This window comes from Hydra vulgaris, chromosome 12 (genome assembly GCF_038396675.1).
Source record: "Hydra vulgaris chromosome 12, alternate assembly HydraT2T_AEP".
Taxonomy (NCBI): domain Eukaryota; kingdom Metazoa; phylum Cnidaria; class Hydrozoa; order Anthoathecata; family Hydridae; genus Hydra; species Hydra vulgaris.
In genome coordinates, this window is record NC_088931.1 from 83,757,501 (window position 1) to 83,773,924 (window position 16,424).

The 16,424-nt window shown below is 26.6% G+C and overlaps 1 protein-coding gene across 3 annotated transcripts in view; it reads left to right on the top strand.

Annotated features, from left to right (window-relative positions):
- Positions 1-16,424, top strand: part of LOC100209731 (DNA primase large subunit) — a 90,354-nt gene that overhangs the window by 36,992 nt on the left and 36,938 nt on the right. For all 3 annotated transcript variants that reach the window (XM_065814719.1, XM_065814720.1, XM_065814718.1), the window contains 3 exons: positions 2,722-2,794; positions 5,199-5,294; positions 5,443-5,499. In XM_065814719.1, the coding sequence (XP_065670791.1) occupies positions 2,722-2,794; positions 5,199-5,294; positions 5,443-5,499 (226 nt within the window). The remainder of the gene's footprint in view (positions 1-2,721; positions 2,795-5,198; positions 5,295-5,442; positions 5,500-16,424) is intronic.

Genomic DNA, 16,424 nt, shown 5'->3' on the forward strand with positions numbered 1-16,424 from the left:
TTATAAACTATTAAAATTTAGCATTTGGATACCCAGCAAAAGATACATGTTCTACATGTCAATTGTTCAACATGTCAATCGTTCAACATGTCAATTGTTCAACATGTCAATTGTTCAACATGTCAATTGTTCAACATGTCAATTGTTTAACATGTCAATTGTTCAACATGTCAATTGTTCAACATGTCAATTGTTCAACATGTCAATTGTTCAACATGTCAATTGTTCAACATGTCAATTGTTCAACATGTCAATTGTTCAACATGTCAATTGTTCAACATGTCAATTGTTCAACATGTCAATTGTTCAACATGTCAATCGTTTAACATGTCAATCGTTCAACATGTCAATTGTTCTACATGTCAATTGTTCAACATGTCAATTGTTCAACATGTCAATCGTTCAACATGTCAATTGTTCAACATGTCAATTGTTCAACATGTCAATTGTTCAACATGTCAATTGTTCAACATGTCAATTGTTCAACATGTCAATCGTTCAACATGTCAATTGTTCAACATGTCAATTGTTCAACATGTCAATTGTTCAACATGTCAATTGTTCAACATGTCAATTGTTCAACATGTCAATTGTTCAACATGTCAATTGTTCAACATGTCAATTGTTCAACATGTCAATCGTTCAACATGTCAATCGTTCAATATGTCAATTGTTCAACATGTCAATTGTTCAACATGTCAATTGTTCAAGTTGTCTATGAAAAACTAAAATATTAATGATGACTAAAAGAAAAGAAAAACTGAACTTTCCATTCTTCACCGAAGGAAAGCAAGAATATTTTACAATTTGCTTAATGATATCCAACCAAATGAAATGACAATCTGCTTTGACACGATGGAGAATCTTGTACTACCAAAATTATCAATAGGAGAAGCCTACTATTCCTGGCAGCTTTATTTATATGTTCTAGGAATTGTTATTCATAGGGGTAATAAATCTCAGTCTGTTAACAATATATTTTTTTTACATGGCTAGATTGTGAGAATTGAAAAGAATCAGATATGATCTGTTCAGCTGTACAATATCTATTAAAAAATGATCTAAAGAATAAGTATTTAGATGTTGCATCACTTTGGCTGTTTTCTGATTCATGCTATGGGCAGAACAAAAAGATAAATATGGCATCCATGCTTCTTGCTCTAAGAAAACATAGTTTCAAGAAACTGCATATTGCACATACATTTCCAGAACGTGGGCACTCATGTCTGCCAGCAGATCGTGTGTTTGTTCGAGTTCAGCTCGATATAAAAAAAAGATAAATTTCTTGAGCCTATTGAATACATAAAATACTTAGCCGACATGGAAAAGTCATGGTTAATGTGCAAGACTAGTCAACACTTGACTTCAAATCAGAAAAAAAAAGTTTGTCAAGAACAAAAAAACATTTAAAATCAGTAAAGCAAAAAAACTCCTTATTTGTTCTGACAAGCTACAAGTGGTTTCATGCAGTTACCATTCTGAGCCCAAATCACACAGTCTCCTTTAAAAAAAGGAAGAAATAGAATAATTTTTGACCAAAATATTTGGAATTAAAGAACTGTGTTAAGCTTGCTAAAAAAGATGTTTTTCGTCTCCTTTGTCTTGTAGGAGTAGATGACAGAGTACTTACCATGTATAAAACACTACTCTGTAGTAGCACTGAAGATGTTACTAAATTTAGTGAAGAAGATAGTTCATAACTTCATTTATATTTTTTAGCTGTGAATTCTTTTAGTGTGCATTATTTGATGTATAGATATTAAACTAGAAAATTTTTTTCCAGCATAAGCTGTTGTTTTTCTGTTTTAATTGATTTTCTTTTATTAAATCAAAAGAGCTAGTTTATGACAAGAGTCATAAACTACCATTTTATATGCTTTTATAGTTACCTATTTGAGTTGTTTTAAAAAAATTTTTTAATAATTATTTAAATTAAATAATATCAAATAAAAATATTACAAAAACAATATGATAAATATGAAAAAATCTGTTTTTTTTTTTTTTTTTTTTTTTTTTTGTTATTCACCTCCTCAAGGCCGAAAAGGCCACTACAGATGAGGAGGCTACTTAATAGTGGTTATAACCCGAAATTGTTTTCAAATCAATTTTTTTTTAAAGTTGGAAAATGATTTATATAGACATTTTTTCGCAAAAAAAAAATATTTGTCATAATAAAAAAGGTCCTCAAATTTTAATTTAGGCAGTGCCCAAATGCGGTCAATGCTGTCAAAAATGGTCTAGAATAGCCCCTGATATATATGTATATCATTGTAATCATTGATGTACAAAATAATGTATAATATATTATTTTGTAACATACCTGAGTATCATTCATGTTTCAAACGCTTATAAAGTTATTTCCAAATTATTTGAAAGATTTATCTAATATGGTGTATCATTATCCAACATGAATATCCATCCAGAATGTTTCATCCATAGTATCCAACATGATATCCATCCAGAATGTTTAAAAGGATTTTTTTTACTGATTTATTTAATTTATGAATATTATGTATTAAAGTAATAGTCAAGGTAAATTGTGTTTTAATCAAACCAGTTCCATAAAAAAAATAACTTCTAAAAAAATAAAAAAATAGTTGAGTTGAGTTCCTGACAATAGAGGTCACCTTAGATTATTTTTTGTTCACAATTAATTTTTAATATATTAGTTTCATTTATTTTGTTTCACTGTAAAAAATTTTATAACCATTTTATTTTTAGATTTCGGTTTCAATTAGAAAGCAACGAAAATATAAATTCTTTTCTCAAGCAAAACAAACTACTATTTGATCCAGTAAGTTGTGCATTGGGTTTATTGATTAGTTTTTTATATTTTGTAAGATATTTATTAATTTAAATCTACTAGATAAATCAGGGTGTTTATTTACAAAACTTTAAACAAAACTTAGGGTAAACTTTTAATAAGTTTTCCCTAAGTTCAAAGGTAAACAAAGTTATATTCATGATCTTCTTGCACACAAAAACTTCCAAAATTCTTATGTTTTTACCTATGTAAAAGTTCTTAAAAACGGTATTCACAACATTTTTTGAAAAAATACTCAGCAAACTTTAAGCAAGAAAAGTTATTTTTTCTATTTACTGACTGTAGTTTTGTGTAATTTTTAACATTTGGTGTAACTTACAAATCATTATATAATAAAGTTTGTATTATTGTGATTTATTTTTTATTGGTCTGTTCAATATTGACATGTAAATAATGACAAGGTGTGAATAATGACAAGGTGTAAATAATGACAAGGTGTGAATAATGAGAGGACAATTATATGTTAATTAACTTTTCAAAAATTTTTGTTGACTAGCTAAAGAATTGCATTTAGATTTTTTTCTTCAACTAGCAACGACTCCACAAACACACAACCAAAGCACCACAACAATTCCCGTAAAAAAGCTATTACCCTTAAATGGTAGCCTCAAAGCCACTAACCCCAAATACTTCCTTGAAAATAAAAAAGATTAAAAAATTAATGAGATTCTAAGTGAAGCTTAACTTAGGGATTCAATTGGTATTGAGTTCACATCAAAGCTTATAAACAGCATGACAACATTTATAACAGTGTTGTGAAAGCAAGAGGTGGTGCAACAAAGTACTAAAATGAAAATCAAACATGATACTTGCATTGGTAATAATATAGTATCGGACATAAAGGAAGCAACATTTTTAATTTGTTAGATTGATTGAATAAGATTAATATATTGTCAACTATTTTACAATTTACAATTTGAAAACATTTTACACAAGTCCGGCGAGTGATAATGAAATTTTATCTCTACCAATTTTTGTAAGCTTACCTATCAGTTGTTTTTTTAAGATTTCAAACGACAAAAAGGAAGCAACATAAATATTTCTGCTATTTATGCTTTACTAAGTATTTAAATATATTTTATATGCTGTCTTGATTGAGTTAACATAGCTAAGGGTAAAAATATTTCAATTGAAATTAAAGAAAGAATTATAAGTGCCTATAAAAATGGAATAAAACAATTTGAAATTGGAAGAAGATTAAGTGTTTCAAAAAAAAAATCTTATATTATATATTATAATTATAAATTTTATATTATATATTATAAAATATATATTTTATATATATATATATATATATATATATATATATATATATATATATATATATATATATATATATATATACACATGTCCATCCATAATTATTCAAATGGTCATACTTTTTGATACAAGATATCAAAGTTTTATTTACTATTGAGAGAAAAACTGAAAACAAAATCTACCTGAATTATATGTTATCTTCCTATTTATTGGGTTTACAAAAAAGTCCCATTAGATTGGTTGACAATTTACTATTAATGACTCTAAGCAACAATAACTGCCATACATATTCTTGGTATTCTACTTAACGATTTATCCATTTTGTAAAAGTCAATTTTCATGCCACTAACTGATAAGTTTTTTCCATATCTTATGCATCATTAGACATTAGTTTTTGGTATTACCTTTAATTAATTCCAAAAAAAAAGGAGAGAGATATTGTGATTGGGGAGGTTAAATCATTTTATTCAATATTTAATCATTCTCAAACTCAGTGAAATAACTAAATACAATGTTCTAAAGAATATGTTTTGGATTTGTGCTTTAAGTCATGTTCTTCTAAAAAATAAATGGTTTCCCATTAAAACAACTTTCCAAAGGTATAGCATGACTTTTTAAGGGTCCAAGTAAACTACTTTTGTTATTATTTCTTCTGTTTTTACAACATCATCTGTGGCTTTCTGAGCAAAATAGCCCCACACCTTAACACTACATACACCATGTTTTACAGTCGACAATACACACTATTTTATCATATATTCAACAATTTTTTTAGACAAGCAATCTTCTTTTGAAACCAAAAGATTTAAAACTTCAACACATTGGTCCACATTTACAGTCATTGATGGTCTATCTTTTATGTATTTTTGTAAATTTAAAGATAAGCATTGTTGCAATGAATAAACCTGCTTATTTTTAAAGTCTCATCTTTTAAATCAATAATTTAGTTATAATATAATAATAATAAATAACAATAATTTAGTTTTTAAACAAAAGTACTTTCTGTTCTTTTTTTTCTAAACTTTATAAAAATTGGTACAGAAGATTTATTTAATATAATGTGAAATGATTTATTCCCAAAACTTATATTGTTTAATAAATTGTTTCACAAAAGATTGATAAAGAGACGAAAATGAAAATCAAAGAAAAACTTAGAGATTCTATGTTTAATGTTGAATTGCATAATGTTATGGACACAGAGTTTTATAAGGTATTATTTCGAATATTTTTAAGTTTAAAAAAGGTTCAATTTTTTTCAAGTTTTTCATTTTTCAGATGTTTCTGTATATATATACTCTATATATACTTATACACATATCTCTAAATATGTACTTTTTTAATGATTTTTTACTCTTAAGGTACCTTTTACTGATGTTTTGGATCTTGTTCGCAGCAGAAAAGTTTTTATTTGCAAGGTAAGTTTTTTCTAAATGTTTAAAATAATTTTTTTAGAATATTTTTTTAAATCTTATTTTTGAGTAGAAATGTTTAGATTTTTTATAAGTTTTTAGTTTTTCATCATTAAAAAAAAAAAAAAGTACAATCAGAAAAATGAAAGAAAAATTACTCAAACATTACAAAGTGTCCATTCATGCAATAGTTTCAAAATACAAGCACACTGTTGTAGATTTTTTTTTTTAATTCAGTTTCTATATTTCTTACAAAAAACAGTTTCTGTATTACTTGCAAAAAACAGTTTCTATATTGCTTGCAAGAAACAATTTCTATACTAATTGCAAAAAAACAGTTTTAAATATGTTTAGTTGCTTTTATTTGATTTATTTATTTGATTTGAGCAATAATATTCAGCATTGCCAAGTTAAAACATAGTTTGTTCTTATTTATTTTCATTTTTTCCAGTTAAAGTGGAATTTAGTGTTGTCATATAGATCTGTTGTTGTTTTTCCTTGCACTGGTTTCTTTGACTATTTTCTTCATTGTTGATATATTATTGCTAAGATATTTGGCATTGGTTTTTTGCTTAGATTTTACAAGTTTTTGGTTATTTTGTTATTAGCACTACTTCGCAATTTTTCAATTTCATTGCTCAGTCTAATTAAATAAATAGACAGTGCAGGTTTTCCTGTACCACATATATAGTGAAAAAAAATTATAAAAGTTTATGAATTTTATTTGAAAAGATTTTTTCATAATTTTTTTTTATAATATTTCAAAATGTATGCTTGTATTTCATTCTCTATTTATTAAATATTTAATTTTTATTTTGTTTATTGTGAGTTTATAATGTTTAATCTTTATTTTGGATTTATAAGGCTTGTTAAATTGCTATATTTAGTATTGTTTTAAAAATTATTTAAAAAAATGTTTTAGTGGTAGCAAATTATTTTGTTTTTATAACAATAGTAATAATAATATTAATAATAATAATAGTAATAATAATATATTTTTCTGTTAGGTCAACGTCAAGTCAACCCTATGACAGACTCAATGACAGGTTTTGCAAAACAACTCAACTAAAACCAATAATTAGTTTGCAAAACATAGCTTGTCTATTTTTGATTTAAACTTATTAATGGGCTGCGATTCAAAAACTGAAGTAGGCAGGTTGTTCGATAATTTTGACACTCGATTTGTCAAGACATTTTCACGTAGATTATTTTTGGAATAGGTATCTGTAATCGTGTGATCTGATCTTCTTAAAATAGCTACACACTATTTTTTTCTTTAAGAAGAACTTGCCATTCAATTTTTCTCTTTTTTTATAGCATTTAAAGAATTGTATTGAATCCCTTCTCTTTCTTCTTTCTAATAGAGTTGTTAAACTTAATCATTTTTCATATGATAGATGTTGTATTTCTGGTATCAATTTTGTTTTGTTTCATTTTGTTTGCCAATGTGCATAACCTTGCATTTATCTAAATTTAATTTCATCCTCCATATTTTAAACCATTCTTTTATAATGTCAATATAATTTTGTAGCTTTGTACTACTTTTTTGAATTACTTTTATCTAATATTGCAATAACTTCGCTATTGTTTGCATATACCTTGCATGGATTTTTAAGTAAACAACACAAATCATTTGTGTAAAGATTAAACAATAGCGGACCAAGAACGGATCTTTGTGGGACACCACTTCTGACTCCTAGCCATAATGAATTAAAATCACCATAAATAACTCTTTGACTTCTACTAGAAGAAAGATCTGATCCAATTTAATAAATTCAATTTTTTACCATAACCCGATATCTTTAAAAATAATCTATCATGTTCAACAGTGTCAGAAGCTTTAGCATAACTGATGTATAAAATATCAATTTGTTTTCTATTTGCAATTGAAGACAACAATAACCATATATTCTAACAAGTTTGTGATCCAGATTTTGCTTTCAACAAAACCATGTTGCTTATGTGTTAATAAATCATTTTTAATTATATGGTTCACTATTTGCTCACTGATTATTCTTTCTAGAGTTTTACAAAGAACCACAGTTTAAGAAACTGGACGATAACTAGATGCTTTAAAACGACTGCCCTTTTTAAATAACTGGGAAATATTTGCAAGTTTCCATGCCTTAGGTACCTCTGCTTCATCTATTGATTTAATGAATAATAAAAATATTGGCGACACAAGTTCATCAGCACACAACTTTAACATAAAGAGATGTACACAATCCAGACCCATTGATTGTATTTTAATAAGTTTGTATTAAAGATAAGATAAAATTGTATTTTAATAGTTTGTTTAAAACATTACACTTGTCAAAATATATTTTGTCAATGATTTTAGTTGGTTGATCTTCAAATCTTGGTAACTACTCATTTTCTGCACTTTTAACAAAAGCTGATTGAAAATGTTGATTTATTTGTTCTATAATATTTTTTGGATTTGTTATTATATTTCCATTGAATTCAATGGCTTTAATGAAGTTTTTTATTTGTTGCTGGAATTTAATATATCTGTATACAAGTTTTGGGTTTGTTTAGGTATTTTTTGCTGTATTGTGTTCAAAGTTTTGTATAGCAGTCTTGAATTTTTTTGTAACATTACGCCTTGCAGCATTGTAATTTATTTTAATATCTTTATTGTTTAAACTTTTTAAAATAACCATACTTTGTTTTTTGATTTAATACAAAGTTTTAATTCTTTAGTCATCCAACTTTTCCTTTTTATTTCTTTTGGGTTTTTATGTAGTATATTTTCTCTACATGCTATATTGTAATGCTTAATAAAAAAATCATAAACTTCATTGATATTCATATTTGCAAATATAAATTCCTAATCTAAAAAAATAATTTTTATTTTGTCATAATTTCCAGCTTTAAATAGGAAACACTTCAATCCAGCATTTAAGTTATAACTTTCTTTTATTAAAAAGTTCCATTTGATGAAGTGATGACCTTGGATTTCATTGTCTAATAGTGGTAATTGATGACATTTTTAACACAATTTTTATCAACAAATAATAGACCTAAAACATTTGTCAGTTCTTCAAATTTTTGAAAAGTTGGTTCTTTTATTATCTGGTGCAAAAAGTTTTCCTCCAAACAACTAATAAAATTTTCTGCTTATTTGTTTGTGGTACTCTGTCATTAGACCACAATAATGAACTATAATTAAATTTGAGAACTGTTTTTGTTGAACTAATAATGTTCAAAGTTCAAAGAACTATTATTTACTGTTTTAATAATTTCCTGTAATAATGTTGTTTCGACCAACTTTAACATTTATCCATATTTGTTTAGGTATATTGTCTCCTTCATTAATGCTTATCTCATGTTAAAGTGTTAATATAATGATGTTAAAGTATCTTTAATATAAATACATACTCCACCTCCATGGGTTTTGCAATCTTTTCTATATATTTGATTATTTTCAATATAAGCGTCAGAGTTTGAATTATACCACGATTCTGTAAAACAAAGAACATCAGGATAATAACTTTCACACAGACTTTTAACTTCATCAATATTGTTGTTCAAAGATATCGCAGTAGTATACCAGCGCGATAATATCGCATCAGGGCAACCTTCTTTAACTGATGTCGACAATATCTTATTTGAATCTTCTGAATTCACACAAAGTTCACAATACTTCAGTACCCATTAAACTAAGACTACAATTATAATAACAAATTGTTTTGCAATAAAAGTTTCATTTTGTTAATCTATCTATAATTTTTTAATCTATAATTCTATATTTTTATAAATCTATAATTTTTTAATCTATAATTCTATATTTTTATAAATCTATAATTTTTGTTAATCTATAATTTTTTAATCTATAATTCTATATTTTTATAAATCTATAATTTTTGTTAATCTATAATTTTTTAATCTATAATTCTATATTTTTATAAATCTATAATTTTTGTTAATCTATAATTTTTTAATCTATAATTCTATATTTTTATAAATCTATAATTTTTGTTAATCTATAATTTTTTAATCTATAATTCTATATTTTTATAAATCTATAATTTTTGTTAATCTATAATTTTTTAATCTATAATTCTATATTTTTATAAATCTATAATTTTTGTTAATCTATCTATAATTTCTTCTCTTAAATCAGTTTCAAGACTTAACGAGGTTTTGCTCCTTTTTTTTTTTGATTGCATTTTTTTTTTTAGAAAACAAACCCAAGTTATTTCATTAGTGATTATAAATACCTTGATTTGTTTTCACATTAAAACTTAAATTACCATGAAAAGAAAACCTGTAATGCAGTAAATGTAATTTCTATACATGTTTGCATATTTACACTATGCTCTTTTTTATGTTTTTAAAAAAAATTGTTTGATGATAATAATATCACGATGATAATAATATCATGATGATAATAATATCACGATGATAATAATATTATGATGATAATAATATCATTATGATAATAATATCATGATGATAATAATATCATGATGATAATAATATCACGATGATTATAGTATCACGATGATAATAATATCATGATGATAATAATATCACGATGATAATAATATCATTATGATAATAATATCATTATGATAATAATATCATTATGATAATAATATCATTATGATAATAATATCATGATGATAATAATATCACAATGATAATAATATCATGATGATAATAATATCACGATGATAATAATTTCAGCTACAAATAACTATCATTATAAGTGAATGCAATGATTTTTAAAAATAATGATTGTCACCTTTACAATAAAACAGAGGTTTGTTCTCAGTCTATCTAAATAGAAGTCCTGTTAAATGCATTAAAGGAAGTACCATTTTAAAAAAATGGGTTTTCAATACACTTTTTTTTACATATATATACTGGCGATTGTTTGCAGTACTTTTTCAATAATAAGCTTTTACTCATCTGTTTAAATGTAGTTTTTAATATAATTTTTTTACTGTTAAAATTCCTAAATAAATCCGTGAGATAAAATTGTATTCAAAACAAATCTTCTGGTTCTTATAGTTTTAACTTTTTAAAGCTGACCAAATATATTCTCTAAGTGGAAATAACCAAATACAATGTGTGCATGGAAATAACCAAATACCTTGTGTGAGTGTAAATAACCAAATACATTGTGAATGGAAATAACTAAATGCATTGTGTGAGTGAAAATAACCAAATACATTGTGTGCGTGGAAATAAACAACACATTGTGGAAATTGCAAAAGGTGTTTTTCAATAGCTAATAAATGCTCTATATGATCAAAATCTGCATTTTACATTTCTTTCGCTAGTTTATTGCAAAGTGACAAAAAACGAGTCTTGATAAAATAAAAAAAGATAAAAAAATAAATGAAAAAAGGTTGTAAATATTGTAAACATTTGAAAACATTTATATGATAATAATAAAAAAGTTTTGAGCAAATCTGTCTTTTTAAATCCACTATTTTTAAAAAACACTGATTCATATGTTGACAACAAAATATTGCTTAAACACTTTTTAATTACGTTGAAATTTTCTTTTATACATTTTCTTTTATGTTTAGATGAGTAAAGAAAAACATTAAGAAATAAAAGATTCAGTTGATACAAAAAAATTCAATTTTTGATTCTTTTATTTAAGTAAAATTAAAGAAAATATTTGGGTTTTAAGCAGAGTAGTGGTAACAGAAAACTAATAGGGTTGTCTACCTCCCAAGTTTAAATGGTAAATTTTGTTAGTATATTCTAATTTGTTATAATTTAATGCCAATTTAAAACGTAGCATGTCGATTTCATCAAGTGAAAAATTAAAATATGTTTATCATAAATTAAATTATTTTTGTATTATAAATATTAAAATTTTTTTTCTTAAATTAAATGTTTTTTATAATACTTTTTAATAAAGTAAATATGTTAATAAACAGTTATTATCTTTAATCAATAAGTTTCATTGTTTTTTAACATTTAATATAGTTGCGCTTAGTTATGTCACAGTGATTTTCCATTCTTTTGTTTTAAAAAAAATGATTTAGAGTTACGAAATAAATTTTGTTATAATATGGATATAAGGGATTCCCTATTTTTGAAATGAAGTCATAATTGATACTTAATATTGTTTGTGACTATATGTATGTAACTATGTATAAGTGTGTGTATGTTTTTGTGTGTATGTATATATATATATATAGATATATATATATATATATATATATATATATATATATATATATATATATATATATATATATATATATATACACAGTATCGGACAAAACGAGTGCAACCAAATAATGCTTATTTAGTTTCTATATATAAAAGTGCTGCATTTTTTGAATTTAGAGAAATAACTATGTAACTGTTTAGAGACAAAGTTCTTCAAGTTTTATTCGTCACAATGTTCATTATTTGTACACGAAAATTAATAAATTAATCAAAAGTATTAAAAAAAGTTGATTTCCTTCTGGACAAAACAAATGCAACTCGACAAAATGTTGACCAAGCTGTATTTCGCTATCAATATTTCGTGGCGAATCCTTTGTTGTCGAACACAGCCTTGCATCTTCGAAGCATAGATTCGATCAGATGATCAATGAAACTTTGTGAAATCGCTGCCCAGGCCTTTTGGATTTGTTCAAATAGTTGATCCTTATTACGAACACCTTTACGATTAATTCTGCGGTTGACGATCTCCCACAGGTTCTCAATAGGGTTGAGATCCGGAGATTGAGGCAGCCAATCCATCACCGATAGGTGGTTGTCTTAAAACCACTGCTTGACTACTTTTGCAGTGTATTTCGGATCCTTGTCTTGCTGAAAAACCCATTTTATTGGCATATTCCATTCAGCATGAGGTAACATAACATCTTTCAGGATATTTTTATACATGAAACGGTCCATTATTCCATCGTTTCGATGTATTGGACCTAGACTGTTAGTAGAAAAACACCCCCAGACCATTACATTGCCTCCACCATGCTTCACGGTCTTATGGCAGTAACGTAAATCGAGGCGTTTTCCGAGGCGTACATGGCAAATGCCATCGCTCCCAATGATGTTGAACTTCGATTCATCACTGAACAGGACAGTTCGCCATTTCTGCACATTCCGGTCAATATGAGATGTAGCAAGCAGGAGTCTTTTCTTATGGTTTTTTAGTGAAATCAGTGATTTCTTTAATCACTGATTTCACTAAAAAACCAGAAGAAAACAATCCGGCTTCAACAGCACATCGTCTGATTGTTCGGTCCGATACAGGCAGCTCTAACTGCTTTTGTATCTCAACTGATGATATCCAGGGATCCTTCTTGACGGATCTGACAATCATAGAATCCTCTCTAGAAGTGGTGGAACGCGGTCTTCCACCTTTGTTATCTGCTGCCAACTTCCCCGTAGAATGATATTTGGAACATAGTCTTGATACGGTCCATTTTTTGACGCAATATTTATCACAAATACTTTTTTGTGACATTCCACTTATGTAATCGCCAATAACTTTCTTTCTTAGTTCCAATCCAAGACTGTCGGGAGCCATTTTTGCGCTTGAAGTCATAAAAATAATAAAAATAAATAATCACGCTTCTCAAGGCTTACCGTGTTACATTTACCTTGTGATGATACAATAATGCTCTGTGCAACACAACGTCTTGGTTGGATGTGGACTGTATTGATGTAATGAAACACTTGTTGTATTTCACTTCTTGTATTGATGTTCTTCGATAAAACACTTTGATAGAACTCACTTCGATAAACTGTCTTGATAATACTGACTGATTGACTTCCATATACTGACTGAATTACATGTCGATTTACATGTCTCTTATATAGTAAAATGAACCTGTGTGAACCTGTTCTGGAAGATTCTAGATGCTTCTTTTCAATGCTTCTGGAAGCTTCTGGATGCGTCTGGATGCTTCTGAATGTTTCTGGATATTTCTGGATGCTACTGAATGCTTCCAGATGCTTCTTCTGGAAACTTCTGGAAGCTTCTGCATGCTTCTGGAAACTTCTGGATACTTCCTTTAATTATTAAAAAACTTCCATGACGTTGACATGAGCCAGACTTAAGAAAATGAAACAAACCAAAAAATGTGCACTTGTTTTGTCCGCTGCAAAATGGCACTTGTCAGCGAAATTCTGCCTGTGTGCTGTCACCTGTCAGCTGATTGCTCATATCATGGCATGCTATGACTCCAGACTCCTGAACTGTTTGCTGTGGTGGTATAGTTTGTTTCATTTTTAAGTCATGTAAAATTAGGAACACTTTTAAGCATTGTTCGATGTTGGTTGCAAATGTTTTGTCCAATACTATAACTTTTTTTTCAAATGTCTGCTCTCACCCTCTCTAAATATGTTCTATATAATTAAATAATACTAGAATTAAAATATTTTTGAGAAAAAAATATTTTTAGTGGTAGCTCAAGACCCTTAAACATCAGATGGGTCCCTATAATTATCAGAAAATTGTTCTTCAAAAGTATATCATGTTGGGTGTCAAAAGCAAAATTATATAAAAATTTTTAAAATAGTCATTATTTTATAAAAAAAATTATTTTAGATTTCACTGCCTAGAAAATTACATTTTTAAACAAAAAATTACAAATTATGAGTTTTTACAAAAAAAAATTATTACAATTTTTTTTTCTAAATGTTTTTTATAAAATGATGACTATTTTAAAAATTTTTATATAATTTCGCTTCTTTGGAGACCCAACATAATATACTTTTGAAGAACTATTTTTCTGATAATTATTTGGTGTTTTAGGGTCTTGAGCTAACCCTAAAAATATTTTTTTTTGTCAAAAATTTTTTAATTCTAGTATTATTTTATTATATAGAACACATTAAAAGGGTGAAAGCAGACATTTAAAAAAAAAAGTTGTTTTAATGGCCACCCTAATATATATACATATATATATATATATATATATATATATATATATATATATATATATATATATATATATATATATATATATATATATATATATATATATAATGGAAAAAGGTATGCCAAGCAAAAAAAAACAATAATTGAATTTTTGAAATTTGAAAAAAGATTTATTTCTTTTAAATAAATATATAAATAATAAAAAAGCACTAGAGGCCTTTCACTATTTTCATCAGTAGTGCTATGTTTAATGCTTTATCAAATTTTTTTATATTACTGTAGAAAGTTAGATAATAGAAAAATGAAATTGCTATATTGTAACTATGAGTTAAAATTGTAACATTTTTTTAAAAAAGGAAGTCTCAATTAAATGTGTCATGTTTTTGTTTATGTAAATGACTTTCATATGACAACAAATTTTTTTCACTTTTTAATTCAAGGAAAACAAAGAGTTGGAAAAAAGGTTCTATAGTTTTGTTGTGCAATCTCTGGCATTCAAATACATGATTGTCAAATTGGTCTGTAGAATTTCCTGTTCTGCAACTGGAAATATGACCATTAGTATGGTTTCTTAAATTATTTGTTTTTCCAGTGTAAGTAGATAAACCATTACATGATAAACACTTTAAATAATAAATAACATTTTTGCTATTACAAGTAATGGGACTTTTAATATTCCAAATAATTCCATTAGACGTCTCAAACTTATCAACTTCTTGTAAATATAATTGGCAAATTTTACAACGAATATCTTTACATTTGAATAAACCCGTTTTTTTGATAGATGAAATAGAATGAAATTTTGAAGAAGTTAGTTGTCTAAGTAAATTTGGTGGTTGTTTGTAGGCTATTACTGGATGTATATTTGAAAAAACCTCCTTTACCCTTGCATTAGTAGATCATGTAATGGTTTATCTACTTACACTGGAAAAACAAATAATTTAAGAAACCATACTAATGGTCATATTTCCAGTTGCAGAACAGGAAATTCTACAGACCAATTTGACAATCATGTATTTGAATGCCAGAGATTGCACAACAAAACTATAGAACCTTTTTTCCAACTCTTTGTTTTCCTTGAATTAAAAAGTGAAAAAAATTTGTTGTCATATGAAAGTCATTTACATAAACAAAAACATGACACATTTAATTGAGACTTCCTTTTTTTAAAAAATGTTACAATGGTAACTCATAGTTACAATATAGCAATTTCATTTTTCTATTATCTAACTTTCTACAGTAATATAAAAAAATTTGATAAAGCATTAAACATAGCACTACTGATGAAAATAGTGAAAGGCCTCTAGTGCTTTTTTATTATTTATATATTTATTTAAAAGAAATAAATCTTTTTTCAAATTTCAAAAATTCAATTATTGTTTTTTTTGCTTGGCATACCTTTTTCCATTATATTGTTTATTATCAATTTTGTAGTTATATATATATATATATATATATAACGTCTGTTCACAAAAAATCCGGAATGAAAAATTGTTCTTAATTGAATACAAAATTAATCGATTTTTGACAAAAATTTTAACTAAAATGAGTGACTGGACATTGTTAACTATTTTATAACCGAAAGTGGTCCTAAATCAGCGGCTTTTCGAACTTTAGTTTTGACTGAATCCATTAGGTTGAAAAAGTAGTCTGGATCAAACTCTTTCAACTTTAATCGAATTCTATTCTTAAGGTGGTCAAGATTTTTTGCAGTAAATCCGTTTCCATAAACTTTTGCTTTTAAATGTGCCCAAAAATTTTCAATTGGCCTTAACTGCGGTACATTTGGGGGGTTATCTTTAGCGTCAACAAAGTTAATACCTAAAGTGTTGTAAGTTTCTAATGTGTGTTTTGCATAATGACATCTCGCTCCGTCAGGCCAAAATAAAATTTTCATGTTATGATGCTTGGAATTTATAAATGGAAGAAGTCTTTTTGTAATACATTCTTTAGAATAAGTTTTTGCATCCAGTGCACAGTTTTTTACAGCAAAATAAGGCGATGAATGACCAAAACGACTGATTGCAATCCAAACGAGAACTTTCTCGTCAAACTTTTTTTTGAA